At 36.3% G+C, this 20,020-nt stretch overlaps 1 protein-coding gene across 21 annotated transcripts in view; it reads right to left on the bottom strand.

Annotated features, from left to right (window-relative positions):
• PTPN13 (protein tyrosine phosphatase non-receptor type 13) overlaps positions 1 to 20,020 on the bottom strand; it is a 226,989-nt gene that overhangs the window by 123,622 nt on the left and 83,347 nt on the right. For all 21 annotated transcript variants that reach the window (XM_012180310.4, XM_012180312.4, XM_042251610.2 and 18 more), the window contains exons 4-6: positions 17,295 to 17,360; positions 14,183 to 14,368; positions 8,964 to 9,051 (exon numbers count right to left, since the gene is read on the bottom strand). In XM_012180310.4, the coding sequence (XP_012035700.2) occupies positions 8,964 to 9,051; positions 14,183 to 14,368; positions 17,295 to 17,360 (340 nt within the window). The remainder of the gene's footprint in view (positions 1 to 8,963; positions 9,052 to 14,182; positions 14,369 to 17,294; positions 17,361 to 20,020) is intronic.

Below are 20,020 nucleotides of genomic sequence, written 5' to 3'. Positions count from 1 at the left end.
CTTCTTCAGTGAAGATACCCTGACCATTACTGACACATCATGAGACTATTTGGAACAAGTAAATTATCATCCCCTTTTCAGTTCAGTTCAGTTGCTCAGTCATGTCCGACCCTTTGAGACCCCATGAATCGCAGCACGCCAGGCCTCCCTGTCCATCACCAACTCCCGGAGTTCACTCAGACTCACGTCCATCGAGTCAGTGATGCCATCCAGCCATCTCATCCTCTGTCGTCCCCTTTCCCTCCTGCCCCTAATCTCTCCCAGCATCAAAGTCTTTTCCAATGAGTCAACTCTTCGCATGAGGTGGCCAAAGTACCGGAGTTTCAGCTTTAGCATCATTCCTTCCAAAGAAATCCCAGGGCTGATCTCCTTCAGAATGGACTGGTTCGATCTCCTTGCAGTCCAGGGGACTCTCAAGAGTCTTCTCCAACACCCATTAGTATTTATTAGCACTATATAAATGGGCCATGGTATTCTGAAAGAACCATGTCTTCTCACTAGCCATATGAAGTTTAAAACTAAAAAGCTAATAAGGTGGCTCTTAAGATTACTATTACTTTATAAATGCTAGCTTTTATTGTCTTCATGAAAATTGAAAATGAAAGTGAAAGTTGCTCAGTTGTATCCAACTCTTTGCGACCCCATGAATTATACAGTCCATAAAATTCTCCAGGCCAGAATACTGGAGTGGGTAGTGTTTCTCTTCTCCAGGGGATCTTCCCAACCCAGGGATGGAACCCAGGTCTTCCACACTGCAGGTGGATTTTTTACCAGCTGAGCCATAAGGGACGTCCTTATGAAAATTAGTAGATATAAAAGTATTTCAGTTCATGTTTATTAAAAAATTCAGAAAGTTATCATTTTAAATTCTGTAGGGTAGTACAAAATTACAATGAAAATAAGCCATTTAAAAGTTTACACAAATATCAATCTTTGATTTGTTTTTTTAAAAAGTTCACACTAACTTCCTACTTTATTTCTATAAAATATGACTCATTTTGCTCTATATGTTTGAAAATCATATTATAACTAACCTAAGATCTCATGACTGTTACTTATAAAGGATGATTCTGAAGCACAGTTGAGGTCTCTTCTAGTAGCCATAGTAGCCAAGAGGACAAAGAAAGGCATGATGATACAGGAAGTGGAATGAGAAAGAAAGATGGTGGGAAGTGGAGGGCCAGAGGCATTGACACTCTTCAGGAAAACAGCAAAAAGTTGTAGAGGTGTGAAATAAGGTCCAAAGTGATCTGTATATACTTGTTACAGATGATCTAAAGTAAAATTGTAAGAGCTATGAGCTACAAAATTATTAAAGGGAGAAACAGTGTGGATGACCTTTTGAAGGAAGAGAAAGGAAGTGGGAGGAAAGAGATGTTTTGAGCTAAGTGGTTTCTCCAGTGAACCTTCTAGCCTAGGACTGCTTCTGTTTGCTTTTTGGGAGAAAAAGGAGATACATCATTAGGTAAGGACACAGAGAAGTGGGTTTCAGCTGGTCACAAACATACAATTCTTAAATCACATATTCCTAACTGGCAGGAGTCTTGATGTGTTTTATTATGTCAATGATGCTTGCTATCTTCAACCACATGAGACATGCAATTGCCTCATTAACACTTCACAGGTAGATAAAATACATATGGCATCATATACAGCAGAATAGTATCATGGCTGTTGTGATGCTAAAGTACTTAGGGAAAAAATTTCACTAATCTGAGAATTTAAAATTAGAGCTTAAATATAGAATCTGGCCATACAAATGAGGAGAATCATGGCATTCTAGGCCCATGTATTAGATGCTTAAGTCTACCACAACAGTGAAAACCATCAACTGTTAATACCAGAGCCACATCCTAGATCTGACACTATATAAAATGCAGTTTCTTCAGCTGCTTTCCAGAGCTTCTAAATATGTACCCAGGCTATTATAATTACTTTATCAAACAAGCAATAAACAGCGCTGAAATCATTAAGTATACCTAATAGAGATGGCTGGATGGCATCACTGACTCGATGGACGTGAGTCTGAGTGAACTCCGGGAGTTGGTGATGGACAGGGAGGCCTGGCGTGCTGCGATTTATGGGGTCGCAAAGGGTCAGACATGACTGAGCAACTGAACTGAACTGAACTGAATAGCTGTCAATGCTGGGCTGGAAGAAGCACAAGCTGGAATCAAGATTGCCAAGAGAAATATCAACAACCTCAGATATGCAGATGATACCACCCTTATGGCAGAAAGTGAAGAGGAACTAAAAAGCCTCTTGATGAAAGTGAAAGAAGAGAGTGAAAAAGTTGGCTTAAAGTTCAACATTTAGAAAACGAAGATCATGGCATCCAGTCCCATCACTTCATGGCAACTAGATGGGGAAACAGCAGAAACAGTGTCAGACTTTTATTTTTGGGGGCTCCAAAATCACTGCAGATGGTGATTGCAGCCATGAAATTAAGATGCTCATTCCTTGGAAGGAAAGTTATGACCAACCTAGATAGCATATGCAAAAGCAGAGACATTCCTTTGTTCGTCTAGTCAAGGCTATGGTTTTTCCAGTGGTCATGTATGGATGTGAGAGTTGGACTGTGAAGAAAGCTGAGCGCCAAAGAACTGATGCTTTTGAACTGTGGTGTTGGAGAAGACTCTTGAGAGTCCCTTGGACTGCAAGGAGATCCAACCAGTCCGTTCTAAAGGAGATCAGTCCTGAGTGTTCTTTGGAAGCCATGATGCTGAAGCTGAAACTCCAGTACTTTGGCCACCTCATGGGAAGAGTTGACTCATTGGAAAAGACTCTGATGCTGGGAGGGATTGGGGGCAGGAGGAGAAGGGGACAACAGAGGATGAGATGGCTGGATGGCATCACCGACTCGATGGATGTGAGTCTGAGTGAACTCCGAGAGTTGGTGATGGACAGGGAGGCCTGGGGTGCTGCCAATTCATGGGGTTGCAAAGAGTTGGACACAACTGACTGACTGAACTGAACTGAACTGACTGAATAGCTATCCTTGGGCTTCCCTTGTGGCTCAGCTGGTAAAGCATCTGTCTGCAATGAGGGAGACCTGGATTTGATCTCTGGGTTGGGACGATCCCCTGGAGAAGGGAAAGGCTACCAACCCCAGTATTCTGCCCTGGAGAATTCCATGGACTATACAGTCCATTGGGTTGCAAAGAGTCCAACACAGTTGAGTGACTTTCACTTTCAATAGCTATCCTTACTACTCATTTTGATCACAGGAAACTTAACTAATGGTATTTCTGAAAGGAATACCCACTGTAGCTACTCTTAAAAGATTTCAAGAGGAGCCTTCTGTGGTATTTTCCCATTCTGGTATAGTTAGAAGTTCCTCCACCTAAACTCACAGAGCATGCTGGACCTCTATGAAGACATTTTTCCTGCTATATTAAAATTATCCATTATATTCTGCATCTGCCATCATTCCTACTCATTTTCTCACCTCCACCCCTAACTGGAATAATAACAGAAGGGATCTTACTTGTTTTTGTATTTCCAGTTCCCAATAAAAGAAATTTCAAAAGAATGTTTGTAGAATAGAATGAATATATAACTTACAAAACCTTTTTAAGCCAACTTAAGTAGCACAATCTACGAGAAAGATTACTGTCAAAAGGCGGGGTTTTAATTCTGGCTTTATCATTCAGTCCATGAGCTTGGGCAAGCCACTTAGTCTCTGCTTCTCACTCCCTTCATCTACGAAAATGTGGATGTAATTTGCTATGCCTCTTCTTAGAGATGATCGGATAAATAAACTAACCCATTTGAACGATCAAAAGCTCTTCTGAACAAGCAGCAGCATAAAATTCTAAATTTGGCCTCTTTTTTTTTGTTGTTTCTGCTTTATTTTTCTCAGCATATAATTATCTACTGAGGGAGAATTTAAGTTCCTTTTGAAAGAAAAATCATAAAAACAGAAATCAAAAGATCTCCTAGAAAATTCTTAGATTCTATAATAAAAAATCAAGTTATTCAGAACAAGTAGTCACTGTAGGTACATTTTTCCATTTCTTAAGGATGTTTTGAGTTCAGAGAATTTACAGACAACATTAGATTACACACAATTATAAGTATTCAAATTTAAAATGAAACCACAAAGCCATTTTCCTTTCAGAGAGTATGTAGTTTGCTAAAAAGAGCAAACAATAAACTTTGAAGAGGAATAAATAAAAGATTTTAAGATCATAAAACATATTCATAATATAACATATTCCACTTATTAAATTAAAAAAACCTTCCTTGTAAAGTACACTGTTTTAACTCTTTTTGTTATTTATGATTAACATTATCCTTAAGGGGACAACATCATTCATCTTTCCCCTCACACACAGACTCAAATTCACAGCACCTCTTAGAAGCTAACTTCAAAACGACATTTCAGTATTAAAAGAGGCTCCCTGGTTCCCCATCTGTCCTCAAAAATGTGATCAGGTACGAAAAAAAAAGAAACATGGTATTATCAATATGCCTGAGTTCTGGAGCACTATCGCGCTGATCTGATCAAGGTGTGGGTTTCTACCTTAAGCTCACTTGGCAGGAAATGCTTGATTTCTTTCTGCTTAGCGCAGCCATTACACTCAGTGCACTGACAGTATTAAATAACAAAGTCGGGGCACACAGCCCACTAGTTCAGGCCTTAGCTTCTGTAACAGATCTCAGAGGCAAGATATAAGGAGCGACTTTTCAAGTTCATTTACTCACAGACGAAAAATTTTATTGCTATGTTTTAATTGAACAATCAAATCACTTAGGTATGAGATTATCTCTAAAATTGTCCACTTCTTTTAATCTAATTCTATATCTCACTGGAAAATGTCAAAACTTGACATTTTATTTATCGAGAACAGTGGTCAGGAACTGAATAAACTACAAGTTATCACTACATCAAGGTTTTAGGTTCATCTACATCAAAGTGAATGCCTTACTACGAATGTAATATGACAATGTTGCTTTGCCAAGTGACCACTGACAGTTAAGAACTGGTACTGCCCCAAAGTAATACCACTGTCATGGAAGAGTATTTCTTCTTTATGAGTTAATTTTTAAAAAGATTTATAAGTTTATGCCACTATTAGCTCCTAACCTCTTCTGTCTGATAATGCCTATAAATTAGTATACTATATTAATTCTGTCATTGAGATGTGGTTTTATAAAATTTTAAGGATAAATTAAAAGAGCCTTTGAGCATTATTACTATTGTGGTAAGCAATGGCTAAAATGAACTGAGGAATCCTCTCCCATTATAGCTGATTCAACAAAGGCTATTGCAGGTGGCTCAGTGCTAAAAAGTCCACCTGCCAAAGCAGGAGACTCCAGAGGGTTCGATCCCTGGGCTGGGAAGATCCCCTGGAGTAGGAGATGAAAACTCCCTCTAGTACCCTTGCCTGGAAAATTTCACAGACAGGGGAGCCTGGCAGGCTACAGCCCATGGGGTCACAAAGAGTCAGACCCGACTGAGCATGCAGACACACAGTCCAAAAAGGGGCTACTGTTTCTTTAAATACAAGAACCTCTAATTCTACCCTAAATTAAAGGAACTCATTCAGGTTTATTCTGTGTGACAAACTGTAATTCCTTACAAAAATTCTCTTGAGTTTTGATATTGGGGACATTTTATTCTCCAATAAGGAGACAGGATTATTAGAGAATTAAAATCAATGGATAGGCTATTTAAAGATTTCTCTGTAAATTTTCTTAAGTTATTACAGTCAATTCTAGATTATCTGTATTCAACAGTCTATTAGTCATAATGATTCTAAAGCACTATTAGACAATAATATTGTTTCAATATTATAAAAACAAAATCATAAATAAAAGGCATTAATAATTTGGTTTAAAACTTCTATTTGTTGTTATAGCCAAAATAGTGAACTATAGTTTACTTTTTATTTTGAATGCAACTTAATGTTTAAAATAAGTTATCTAAAAAAATAATTAAGAGTCTCATATATTTATTTTTGGAACCATTAAAATTATATTATAGACATGTTATTATATCTTTCTCATACTCATTCAATCAACAAATATTTATTTAACATCTACAAAAAGTAATGTGCTTAATTTGGTAGATTTTCCTCATCTCTAGTATATACAGGTCTAGAAAACTTAATTTTGTATATGGCTTTCATAAACAGTGTGGCTCAGCTGGTAAAGAATCCGCCTGCAATGTGGGAGACCTGGGTTCAATCCCTGGGTTGGGAAGATCCTCTGGAGAAGGGAAAGACTACCCACTCCAGTATTCTGGCCTGGAGAAATCCATGAACTATACAGTCCATGGGGTCACAAAGAGTCAGACACAACTGAGTGAGTTATCTAAGATAAGTTAAATAACTGTTTATTTAAAGTATTGGGTTGGCCAAAAAGTTTGTTCAGGTTTTTTCTGTAATGTGGGAAAACCTGAATGAACATTTTGGCTAACCAAATATGTTATAAATAAAACAAATAGCCAGCAAAGACCTACTGTACAGCACAGGGAACTCTACTCAACACTCTCTAATCCACCCTAACGGGAATAACCTAAATGGGCAAATAATTTGAAAAAGAATGGATACATGTGTATGTATACCTTTGAATCACTTTGCTGTACATCTGAAACTAACGTATTGCAAATTAACTATACTCCAATATGAAATAAAAATTTTAAAAATAGCTAACCAGAAAAAAAAAGTATATTGTAGAGTTGGTATAGATTCAGTCTATTGCTACTTCTAAAATATTTGTAATACTTCATGTCTGAAAAAATAAAACTGAATCATTGAAAGTAATATAAACTAAATTATGTTAACATTTGTTAGTTTTCTAAATTTGATAAACTAAATATGACAGAGTGATCGTTTTCTTTAGACTCAATAAATTTATGATGCATAGAATTAGAATGAGGGGTTTCATATTTATAGGAAGATTGTTTATTCTTAAAGAAACTAAGCTTGTTTTAGTTTTTAAAAAAAACTATCTTTAAAATTAATCATCAATAATATAGCATTAAAATTACGAAATCAACAAGTAACAACCAAGCATACAAACTTCAATTTTATAACATGGCCAATTTGAAGCAGGAGATGATAGGGAACTACAAAAAGAGAAAGTACATAAAAGAGAAATAAGGAAGCAAGGAGCAAGGGAGAAAGGGAGGTAAGAGAAGAGAGAAGGAAGGAGTAAGAAATAGAAAGATAATAAATAAAAAATCATTTCTTTTAAATCTAATGTTCATTTATCAAAGTATTCATCATGTCCCTTCAAAAAGGATTCATTTATTTCCAAAACAGGGGACTGATTGAAAATTTGATGGACTAACAAAGTGTTCCTATTTTTAGCACCAAGGTTCACACTATATCTCAAATCCTAGTGTCCTTTAAGACAAAAGAAAACAGACTGTTACCTCTGAGAGGAAGGTGTGTCTATATAGACACACACACATACATATATATTTGAGGAATATTTATTTTTATTTATATAAATATATTATATATATATATTATATATAATATATTTGAGGATGTAAGTATAGTAAGAAAACAGAAAAAGGGTTAAAAATATTTTTTTAAATTTAAAGTCTGCCTTCTTTTTTGACCCGTGCATAAACTAACAATGTATGTATTAGAAACAGAACTTTATGCAACTCGAAGTAAATTAATTATATTGATGTTATGCAATCTTGGTGCCTTTTCAGAAAAAAAATCCCTATTCACAATAAGTAAAATGAAAGCACCAAAACAGACACGTAACTGACAGCACTATGACAGAATCCCTCCATTCAGTTCAGTTGGTCAGTCGTGTCTGACTCTTTGAGACCCCGTGGACTGCAGCATGCCAGGCCTCCCTGTCCATCACCAACTCCCATGAGAAACAATCTTATTGCTTTTCTTGACTTAAAGTAACCAGTACACTTGCTTAGGGCACATCTGTCCCTCTTGGACATGAGAGCTCTGAATTCTGCAAAACGCTTAGTCCAGGTAGTCAAATGTTTGTTTTTGGTTTTCACAATGAGAGTTTCTCATAGGTTTTAATTAAGATAGTTGAGTTTTGATAGTCTAATTAAATAAACATCTTAATTTTTAATATGACTATATCAATTAGTATGTTATATTAGAATATATTTAAGCAATATTTATATTTACTTTACCCCAGCTCCTAGACTTAAGATAAAATATTTCACTCACAAAACATTTTTGCTAATGTTTAAATGACCATGATTATCAATATTGCTTGATGAGAAGTAAAGAGAACAAAGATAATCAGCAAAAACAAAATTTCATTTTATAAATAAACCACGCTTGAAACTTAACACTGAAAAATAAACTTTCATGTAAAAAATTTATTTTTTCTACTTTTACTTCATGTGTTTTGAATCTGATTTTATATTCATTTCCTTAAAAAAATAAATTTAATAACTATGTAGACCCTATAATTATCTAATGCTATTGGCAAATAGCAAAACCACTCTTCATCAGTTTTTACTTACTAAGCATTGTATAACCTAAGACAGTATTTGGTAACTGCAAGTCATGAAATTCATTGGTCATGAAATCAATTTAGTGGGTTGAGATTAGCATTTAAAAAAAGAAATAGAAAATAGTATGTAACAAGAATAATGTTGTTTTCTGAAACTTGTGCTTTAGTAACATTTATGTTCATAAATTTGTGTTTTATCATCCTTTAAAATGTATTTTTAATATAAAATATCATGATAAAGTAAATAAAGATATTATTGCTATAACAACAATATCGGGAAAGAAATGATATACTGTGGGTGTCCTGACTGTATTAACATTTTCTGCAAAATGATCAAGGATTTATATATTAATACATCCAGTGTTCCTACCTGTTCAGTGCCTCCACTTTGCACACTTAGGATTATGATCATAATTACCAGATTTCCAAGCTAGGTTAACTAAGATTTTGTAAAGGAAATAGTAACAAATTTAAGGTCTAAAAATTTTCTGTTAACACACTCTTACCTGTTGGTAATCCTTTTCCTCTCAATCGGTCTCGGATAGCCTGGCTTCGATCAGGCTTTTGCTCACTGCTACGGGAAAGCTGATCCGTCTGTACACAGGTAATCAAAAGTCAAGTTTGACTAAAGAATCTCCCTTTTGTTCATGTCTACAGAATGACATCAACTAGATAGTTTTTGGAAGCCGTAATATTTGAGTAAAAACACTCCACATATGATACTGTTAATATATATTCCTTGGATAAGATTTATGTAGCTTAGTTCTGGCCAATTCATCTTCAGGGAATACAAGCCAAGAAACATCTATCAAAGCCTAAGCTGCTAACTAGTGAACAAAGTTAGTTAAAAGGAGTTCCATTTCAAAGCAATAAGCTTGAAGTATTCTTTTTTCCCCAAACTACTTTCATCTCTCAAGTGTGATTAAAATTTTAAAACCACATTAATTCTGGTATAATAAACCTTTCTCCTGATTGTAACTATGCATTGAGGGTGCTGATTTAAATTATTTTTGAAAATAATTTTCTAGATTTTCCCTGCCAGAAGTTACATTTGAAATACGCTTTAAACTAAATGGATATATTGAGGGATAACAATTTAAATCAATGCTCTTTTGAGACTCTTTTAGAACTAAATGTTTAAGTAGTCTTAAACTTTAGTAACTTCAACTAAGGGTACCTATTTAAAATAAAACATGTCAAATTAGATCAAATTCCACATTATAAAGGGTGAAATGTTAAGACTACTAATGAATTTATTCAGATGATCAATTAGAATAGAAACTTCAAGAAATAAATGTAAGAAGAGAGAATGGTAAAGAAAAATTACTTAACTCTGGCACCAAGAGCATACAAACTTATCTGTTTACACACATACAATACATTTTAATATTTCTCCATGAGTGGAACTTGTTTAAATATGAATTAAAAATCCATTTAAGGTAGTATATTGAAGGCATTATGCTTCCTACCTATAAGAAGACTTAAATGGAAATATTTCTGAAATGATGGTATTGTTTCAATTATATATTAGTTCATATTGTACTGTATTATCAGTAACATAAGAGACAATATCCTGTATCATCTTTGGGTATTCCTGCATGAACACTACTATTAATAACAGTTGACATTTACTGAGCAATTACTATAAGGCAGGTACCACCTTAAGTGCTTTACATACTTAATGTTATTTAACTATCAAAAAAACCTCATGTGGTATATATTAACTTCACATTACAATAAAGGGAGAAATAGCAAATTTCTAAGGACCTTGAAGCAGCTCATCAATATTGAAATAATTATCTTTACAACTATTCACTAATATGGGTGGATGGTATGCACTGTTACTACTATTTCACAGGTAAGTGAAACTGCATTCAAACATGTTATAAGATTAAATCAGTGGAAGAACGCTGACAAGTAAGCTGGCCTACTGACTTTTACTCTAGGCTAATTAATTTTAAGTGAATTAGGATTATGGACACTTGTAGTGAATTTCATACTGGATGAAGGACTAAGTCTTTCTATCAGCTACTGGGGAGAATGATAGTCTCAGAGGGGCGTGCTGGCTAACAGCATGGGCTTCAGGGTCAGAGAGATCCAGATTCCGATTGTGTCTCTGTCATTTACCACGTATGTGGCACGGCAAGTTATCTTATCTATTTGAGCCTCAGTTTCATTCTCTCTAAAAGGAAGATGAAATTCTCTCTTGTAACCCGGGGCTGTTTTGGTGAATAAATGTGAAAAAAAAAACCCACATAAGTCATTCAGCACAAAACAAACTCAACATTTAAAAATGGTAGCTATGAGAGTTATCTATCCAGTGATATCCAGGAGACTCTCAAGAACAATGGATGGGGGAGTGTTATTATTTCTATTTTGAAATCTGCCTCTGGAAAGGTGAGCTTTCTCCCTGCTGATTCCAACTGACCTTTCTATGCTTCTCTCCCACTCAAAAGTCCCACAGCACATCCTGTGTCAGACTTATCGCTGTTCCTTGAATGTTCTGCTCTTTCCCATCTCAGGGCACTGATCCAAGTTTACTTCCCTCTGCCTGGATTACCCTTTCTTTTTATCCAGTCTCTGGAATCTAGTTTAAAGCGCTCTTTTTCAACTCAGTCATTACTTGTATCCTTTCCCCTCAAACTCTGATAGCTCTTAAGTTCCTGACTGATTCATAGGAAACGGAAGTCACATAAGCTTTTTGAGTCTCAATTTCTTTAAGAAATACATAGGATGCCCCTGGGGGTCCAATGGATAGGAATCTGCCTATCAATACAGGAGACATGGGTTCCGTTCCTGGTCCGGGCAGATCCCACATGCTGCAGGGCAACTAAGTCCACGTGTCACAACCACTGAGCCTTCATGCCTAGAGCCTATGCTCCTGAACAAAGGAAGTCACCCCAATGAGAAGCCCACTCAGCGCAACAAAGAGTGGCCCCCTACTGGCCCCAACTAGAAAAAAGCCTGCATAGCAACGAAGACCCAGCACAGCCAAAAAAAAAAAAAAAAAAAAAAAAAATCTTCAAAATGCTTTAAAAAAAAAAAAAAACAAAGCAAAAATGAACTGGGTAAATTATAAAGTGAAGGAGTTAGTACAGATCATTCCTCAGAGGGAGTTTTCACAAGAACATCAGTATTATGAGAAGATCTGTGAAAGAAGGCTCAAATAAGTTTGGGAAATGTTTCACCTATGTGCCTTTCCCTCCTGAGGGTTAGCAATACAACCTGATATATTAAAGGCTCTGAGAAGTTCTACAGTGAATATACATTTAACGTTCCTTAAAGAGTTTTCCCTCAACTCTATTTGAACATAGAGAAATTTTTCTAAACAAAAATGTATTTCAAAATATGAAGGATAGTTTGGTCTGAATGGAGTGGTGGTCCCCAACCTCTAGGATCTAATGCCTGATGATCTGAGGTGGAGCTGATCCAATAATAATAGAAATAAAGTGCACAATAGATGCAGTGCACTTGAATCATCCCCAAACCGTCACTCTCCCCACTGCCTGAGTCTGGAAAAACCTGTCTTCCACAAAATCTGGTGCCAAAAAGGCTGGGGACCTCTGGGCTTTCCTAAGTTTTTAGTATCTTTATGTTTCAAAAAAAAAAAAAAAAAAGTCACACAAGAAATACAAACAAATAAATCAGCCCTAGTCAAGAAGGGGAAATACACAGCCAAGAACCCTCTTCACTTAGCCTCTACTACCTCAATTCCTCTCACTACAGTATCTCAAAGGATCCTTGGAGTCTACTTTATAAACCATTTGCCTAGAAGACTTTATGAACCTATCAACTGGCAAAGCATGTGGAATTTGGATATATCCTCACCAGCCATACAACATCTTAGTTAAGGTTAGCAGAACTAAACCCCTAGGGATGAGAAATTAAGAGGAAGCCAGCAAGAACACTGCATGACAGTGACGAGTCTATCCAAAGTCACATAAAAGAGAGGAACTCAGGGAACCATAACGTAAGGGGCAAGAGCAGATGAAGGCCAAATCTAGACCAAACACCAAAAACCAAAAGAAGGCTTCCCTGATGGCCCAGTGGTCAAGAAGCCATCTGACAATGCAGGGGACATGGGTTTGATCCCTGATCCACATGCCGTGGAACAACTAAATCCCTGAGCCACAGCTACTGAGCCAGCACTTGAGAGCCCGGGAGCTGCAACAACTGAGCCCCTGAGCCACAGCTACTGAAACCGACGTGTCCTAGAGCCCGCGCTCAGCAGCAAGGAAAGCCGTCGCAATGAGAAGCCCGTGCGCCACAATTAGAGAGTAGCTGCTGCTTGCCACAACCAGAGAAAAGCCTTCACAGCAACAAAGAGCCATCACAGCCAAAAATAAATATATAAATAAGCAAAAATTATTTTAAAAAGAGACAGAAAAGAATTTCCTTAAAAAACAACAACAAAGGATGGCCAATCTATGGCAAATAGGATAGAATACAGCTTAAGAAAATACAGTGGAGGGATTATTAGATATACAGACTGTTAGTCTTGGGATTCTTCATATCTAAGAGAAGCAAGAAAATAAAGGTAGTCCCAGTTTTGGACTAATCTGGTAGGAATGCAAGCCTGTTTCCCCCTCACACACCAGAAGCCAATGTCCAAATAAGGTGGGGAAGGTGTAGAAATACTTAAGAGGTCCAGACTAAGTGGGCAAGAAAGAGGTCTAAAGCAATTGAAAATGCATGTCAATGACTCTAAAACCCATGCTGCATGTCCATATGGCTTTCACAATAGACAGACTCACTTACTGAAAGCTCCATAGGAAAAACAGAAAGAAAAGAGGCAAGAAGACATAACATGCTGTGATTCTGCACTACTTGCTAGAATAAAGTTCTAAAAAAAGACTGTTCAAAAAGACACATGTACCCTAGTGTTCACTGCAGTACTATTCACAATAACCAGAACATGGAAGCAAATTAGATGTCCATCAACAGATGAATGCTTAAAGAAGTTACGGCACATTATACAATGTGCCATAAAAAGGAACAAACGTGAATCAGTTGAACTAGGGTGGATGAACCTATAGCGTGTAATAGAGAGTGGAGAAAGACAGAAAGAGAAAAACAAATACTGTATATTAACATACATATACAGAATCTAGAAAAATGGTACTGATGAAACTATTTGCGGGACAGGAATAAAGGCGCAGACATAGAGAACGGATTTACGGACACCACAGGGGAAGGACAGGGTGGGATCAATTGAGAAAGAGCACTGGCATGATCTACAGCACCATGTATAAAACAGATAGCTGGTATTATAGTTACTTAACACAGGGAACCCAGCCTAGTGCTCTGTGATGAATTAGAGGGGTGGGCTAGGTTAGTGGTGTGTGTGCGAGGGAGGCTCAAGAGAGAGGGAATACATATATATTCCCTCCCTATAACTATATAAATACATATATAGTTATGACTGATTTGTGCTGTTGTACTACAGAAATCAATACAACATTGTAAAGCAATTATCCTCCAATTAAAAAAATTTTTTTATTTAAAAAAATTAAAAAGGACAAATTCTCATAAAATCTAGAAGACTAAATTATTGCCGTGGGCTTCTATTTTAAGTACTGTTTCAAATAAACAACTAACGTTTGAAAGAAATTCAGTCTTCTGTTCCTAGTCTTCATGGAGAAACACTATCCATATTTAAAGAAAATCTTGTGAAATGCTACTAAAGTATGACTGACTATATGTACCAGTTGGAACTGTGGCTTACCCCAGAAAGATTTCCCAGAACCAGTTTTACCAACTGCTTCACGTAGGAAAATGAAGGTGCACAATTGCTATTCCTAATGTGGGCACTGCAAGCATCTAGGACAGTCCGAACAGAAACCCGTGCATAAATCACATCCTCGCACATTCCAAGTAGTATACTGTTGAGATGGTCTCCAAGCTTGATAGGCTGAAGACAAAGAAAGAAAAGGTCATGTTGATCAGTGAGGGTAAATCGAACGAATGGGAGACAAACCATTTCTAGAGTCACAGGAACCGTACCAAATTAATATACTTCAAATACTTGGAGGAAGTGAATTCCTTATGTAGTAGCATAAATGTTTGACTGCATTTTACCTTTTTTATAACATAAAAATTGTATTAGTGGAGGATGGTTAACATATATCTCCTAAGAATAGGAGTTATTCTAAAAAAAAAAACCTGGGGTTTTTTGTATGCTTAAGAAATGGAATGTTTTGATTAACCAAGAGTTTTGGTAAGCAGTTTATATATATGCATATACATGTATACACATATACAAACTGCTTATGTACATATATATGGGCTTCCCTGGTGGCTCAGATGGTAAAGTGTCTGCCTACAATGTGGGAGACCCAAGTTTGATCCCTGGATTGGGACAATCCTCTGGAGAAGGAAATGGCAACCCACTCCAGTACTCTTTCCTGGAAAATTCCACGGATGGAGGAGCCTGGTAGACTACAGTCCATGGGGTCGCGAAGAGTCAGACACAACTGGGCAACTTCACTTTCACTTCGCTTATACATATATATAAACATTTCACTTCATACATGTTTCACTTCACACACACACACATCCACATACAAACACGTGTGTGCTCAGTGGCTCAGTCATGTCTGACTCTGTGATCCTTTGGACTGCGGCCTACTAGGCTCCTCTGTCCACGGGATTTTCCAGGCAAGAATATTGGAGTGGTTGCCGTTTCCTCCTCCAGGGGATCTTTCCGACCCAGGGACCGAACTAGCCTCTCCTAACTCAGCAGGCAGATTCTTTATCACTGAGCCCCATGGGAAAACCCACAAACACATATGCACACACTATTTGGGGAGGAATAAACAATTTCCTAATATTTCATAAAAAGTAATAATAAATATAATTTTATACTCTCATGATAACCTAGAAGAGATTTCAAATATTGCAATGACTCAAGGTCATTTTAATATAAGTTCTCATTTTGCTGGTGAAACAGAAGCCGGAATGTGAAAATTTTTAAAAATTACTTGACATAATTTATAGACTATTATATCTAAATGTCCGAAGACCATACCAAGAAATGCAACATAAAACCATAAAGATAAGTCACTGCACACTCAGTAGCATGGTTAAAAATAAAAACACTGATAATACGAAGTAGTGGTGAGAAGAGCATTGCTGACTGGAGTCTGAAATAGTACATCTGCTTTGGTTTTAACATATGCTTTCCCTGTAACCCTTTCTTTCTACTTCTCATCCATTATGGATATTATACATCACCCTTTAGAGCTCAGCTTAGCAACAACTTCCTTTAATAAACCTATCCTAGCCCTCCAAGTCTAGTTAGAGGCTTCACATCTGGTTTTCCACGTGTGCGTGTCAGTTGCTCAGTCGTGTCCGACTTTTTGTGACCCCATGAACTGTAGCCCGCCAGGCTCCTCTGTCCATGGGATTCTCCAGACAAGAATACTGGAGTGGGTAGCCATTCTCTTCTCCAGGGGATCGCCCCAAATCAGGGATGGAACTTGGGTCTCCTGCACTGCAGGCAATTTCATTCCCCTTAACACAGCATTTATCACATTGCATTGTAACTGGTTATTTGGTTGTCCATACCCATGACAGGACTCCACAGGCATGGGACATTATTTTCCTGGTGTCTGGGATAGTGTCTGTCATAAAGTATGTGCTTAATAAATACTTTTGAATTAACATTAAATATTTCTCCAAAACAATTAATTATATCTGATAGTAAAATAGAGGTAAAAGTTTATATATACTTCCCTTCCAATTTACACATGATAAATACTGACTTTATTTTCAGTTACCAGAGACAGAAAGTGTTAAATTATAGGATATGATCACATTTTACATGTAAGTTAGGTTGCATAAAATATGACACTATTATTTCCAGTAATAATTTAGCTTTCTTATTTATATTTATAGAATTGAAATGAGAGAAAGTAAATACACAGTATTTTTCATGATGTAAAATGAAAACCAAAAGAAGTTGAAGACTAGCATTCATCTTTCATGGACCTTAAGAGGTCTGAATTTTAGAATAAAAGCCTAAAATACTTACTGCTTCTTAATTTGATTATAACAAGACACACCTAGTTATTTTTGTTTTGAGTTCTAAATGCCTAAAATAAAACAATTCTATATGCCCATATCTTTGATGAAATATAGCTATTTAAAAAATTTCAATTACATTTACTACTATGTATTGTGTCTTCAGGAAATCAGTTATCTTAGAAAATAAAGACCAGAAGCAGCCCAATGGTCATCAGTGCCTAACACCCCAGAAAGTATTACTTTACTATCTGTGTCTGCTGCTGCAGGGGTTGTGAGGTATGATGTTGAAGTTCTGATATGTAGTTAGAGCTACTACTATTCCTATGGTTTTTGTATCAGAAAAGGCTATCACTTTCTATTCAAGTATGAATCATCAAAGACATTGACAATTCCCTTCTATCAGTCATTAAATTAGAAGAAATGAAGGGGACTCCTATTTCTCTTGCTCTAATTTTGAAAAGGCTACTATATTTCACTGAGTTGTTGAAACACAGCTGTGTATTTGTGCTTAGTCACTCAGTTGTGTCCAACCCCATGGACTGTAGCCCGCCATGCTCCACTGTCCATGCGGATTCTCCAGGCAAGAAAACTGAAGTGGGTTGCCATACCATCCTCTAACGATGTCTGTATTTCTAAGAACATTCTCAGAAAAATAATTTCTTTAGTACTTTATTATTTCATTCTGAGAGAAGACATTATTAACGTGAACAACCAGTATAGAAATGCTGGTGTGCCTGACAACACACTGTAGAAATATACAGAAAAGCTTCTTAAAAAGTATAATATTGTACAAATGTGATGGCTTGACTCACTTGGCTCTGAGGTACTTCATGATCAGCTCCCCAATACAATGTCATTCCGAGAGAATAAATATGGATCTAGGAATAGAATTTTTTAAAAAAATCATTTTATGGTAAAAAGTTAATCTAGCAAGTACTATATATTCATCACTTTTTGCTCCCAAGAATATGTAACACATGATTTGAGAAAACCATCATTTCATATTTTGCATAAAAGAATGTGAGAGCTTACATTACCATATGTAAAACAGAGAGTTAGTGGGAATTTGCTGTATGACGCAGGGAGCTCAAATCTGGTGCTCTGTGACAACCTCTAGGGGTGGGATGGGGTAGGAGGTGGGAGGGAGGTTCAAGAGAAAGGGGACCTATGGCTGATTCATGCTAATGTATGGCAGAAACCAACATAGTATTGTAAAGCAATTATCCTCCAATTAAAAATAAATAAATTTAAATTAAAAATGTATGTGAGAGCTTAAAACAGAAAAGACTGGAAATGATCAGAACAGATTTCATTTTCCAACTCCTCAGTCTGTCTGCTATGAGTAATCATTTTTATCAGTCCTTTTTTTTTTTTAACTCTAAACTTTTTATTTTGTATTGAGGTTAACCAATTAACATGCTGTGATGGTTTCATGTGAACAGCTAAGGAACTCAGCCATACCTTACATGTATCCATTCTCCTCCATTTCTTATTTAAAGTTTCTTTATGCAAACTCAAGAGAATATGAATAAACAGTCTGACTTTCCATTTCTTTTACAAAAGGTCAGAAATTTTAAAAAAATTACTCGACACCTTGCAGTTTTAATTTAACAAGACAGGTTATGAATGTTTAGAGATGGCATTGAGTCTCTTTAGCTTTGAATCTCTTAACTCTTTTCACTGCTGCATAGAACTATATTTTGTGGTCACTGTATTGTTTACTTAACTGATCTATCACTAATCAGCAATTAGAAATTTCCTAAACTTTTGCTATCATAAATAAAGTTTTAGCAAACAATTTTGGATATGTCATTTTGTACATGCAAATATTCCTCTTAAATTGACTCTCTTACATCATGAATAAAAGAGCAAATCATCTGTAGTTTTGATACATTTTTGTCTGATTTCCCCCCACAACGTTTTATCCTTTTGCATTTCTACAGCAACATATGAGACTTCCTTTCCACAAGCCTTATCCATAGAATGTGTTATGAAGCTGTTTGCTGAACTGAAAAGAGAAAAAAAATCTCGTTACAGTTTGATTAGCACTTTTCTTACCAAGAATGGATGGGGTAGTAGCACATGGAAAAAAAAGCTGGATCAGAAAAGGTTCCTTTTTCATTGTCTGTTGCTTCTTAAAGATTGGAAAAATGACAACATATTTTTATGCTGATATGTGGATAGAACAGGGAAAACTGGAATTGCAGGAGAGAGGAGACAGCTGGGAGAGCACTGATGAGTAAGCAGGAGGAAGTGGAGGCTAATGCACAGATGAAGGAGTTGGCTTCCAGAGGAGCACAGACAGTTCTTAGGAAGCAGGGAAGCAAAGAATACGAAAATTTATGTGGGTAATCTGGTCATGGGATCTTGGGAGAAGTCTCCTGATTACTTCTACTTTTTTTCCCCTGCTGAAACAGGAAGCAAGATTATCAACCTAAAGAATGGACAGTTAATCCTTCTAAGTAATCATTTTCCAGCTCTCCTGTTAAGAGATTCAAAGCTAAACTTTCAGCAGGCTCTCTCAGTACTGAATAATCTTACCACAAACATTTTGTTTGCAGCCATCTTACTGCAATATCATCTTCAGTGTCTTTCCTTTTTTCCCATTTTGCTGTCATTTTCTCCTCTCTATTTTTAATTATACAAACTGTCTCAAACCTCTTTAGATATACACGAGATAAATCCATATAAAACTGGATATCCTTAGAATCTCACAGCATTTAAATTACAGATTAGAAAAAGTTCGTTCCTCTTTTTAAATATTTTCATGGCTCCTAATGTTCAAAATTCCGAATTCTTTATGATACACAAGGCTCACTCTGACTTGCCTCCATCTCCATTTTCCAAACAGATTTTTCAGTCTTCCTTCTCTTATCCCTCCTTTCTCTATCACACCTAGACACTTCAAAACTAAAAGATAATTCTCTGCTGGCAAATCAATCTTTCTCTTTCCCAGCTTTTTTTGAAAGTTCCTCCTACCAAGAATTTCTTTCTTCATCTGTCAATAAAAGTTCTACCCATTATTGATAGCCCAAAGATGCTGTTATCTATTACAAATGTTATATAAATCTTCTCCAACAGTATAAAGCATTCTCTCTTATATAATACAGTCTTCATTTCATTTATATCTCTAACGAAACAGTTAACTAATACTACCTGCAACATAGTTAGGATGCTTGCTTGTTTGTCCTCCTTGAGGGAGCCTCGTTTTTTATACATCTTAATATCCCTCTTAGCAACTGACACAACTTGTACATAGTAGATATTCAATACATGCCTGGTGAATTCAATTAAATGTGCATGAAGTTCAAGGCAACATGTTGCAGACTATTTGTATCACATTTCTGTTTAGAATTCAAGGAACCTCATATGGGAACACCTTTTCAAAGAGCCTCATACGTGAAAAACATTTTTCATACCTTTAGCAAAAATGATGAACTGCATACTCAAATATATGTCTCTTAATATATTAACTCTGATTTGTGGTTCTTTGAGATACTGGTAGTACTTTAAGGTCCTTTATTATATTTACTTGTCA

This window comes from Ovis aries, chromosome 6 (assembly GCF_016772045.2).
Source record: "Ovis aries strain OAR_USU_Benz2616 breed Rambouillet chromosome 6, ARS-UI_Ramb_v3.0, whole genome shotgun sequence".
NCBI classification, from domain to species: domain Eukaryota; kingdom Metazoa; phylum Chordata; class Mammalia; order Artiodactyla; family Bovidae; genus Ovis; species Ovis aries.
This window is presented reverse-complemented; position numbering and strand designations above follow the sequence as displayed.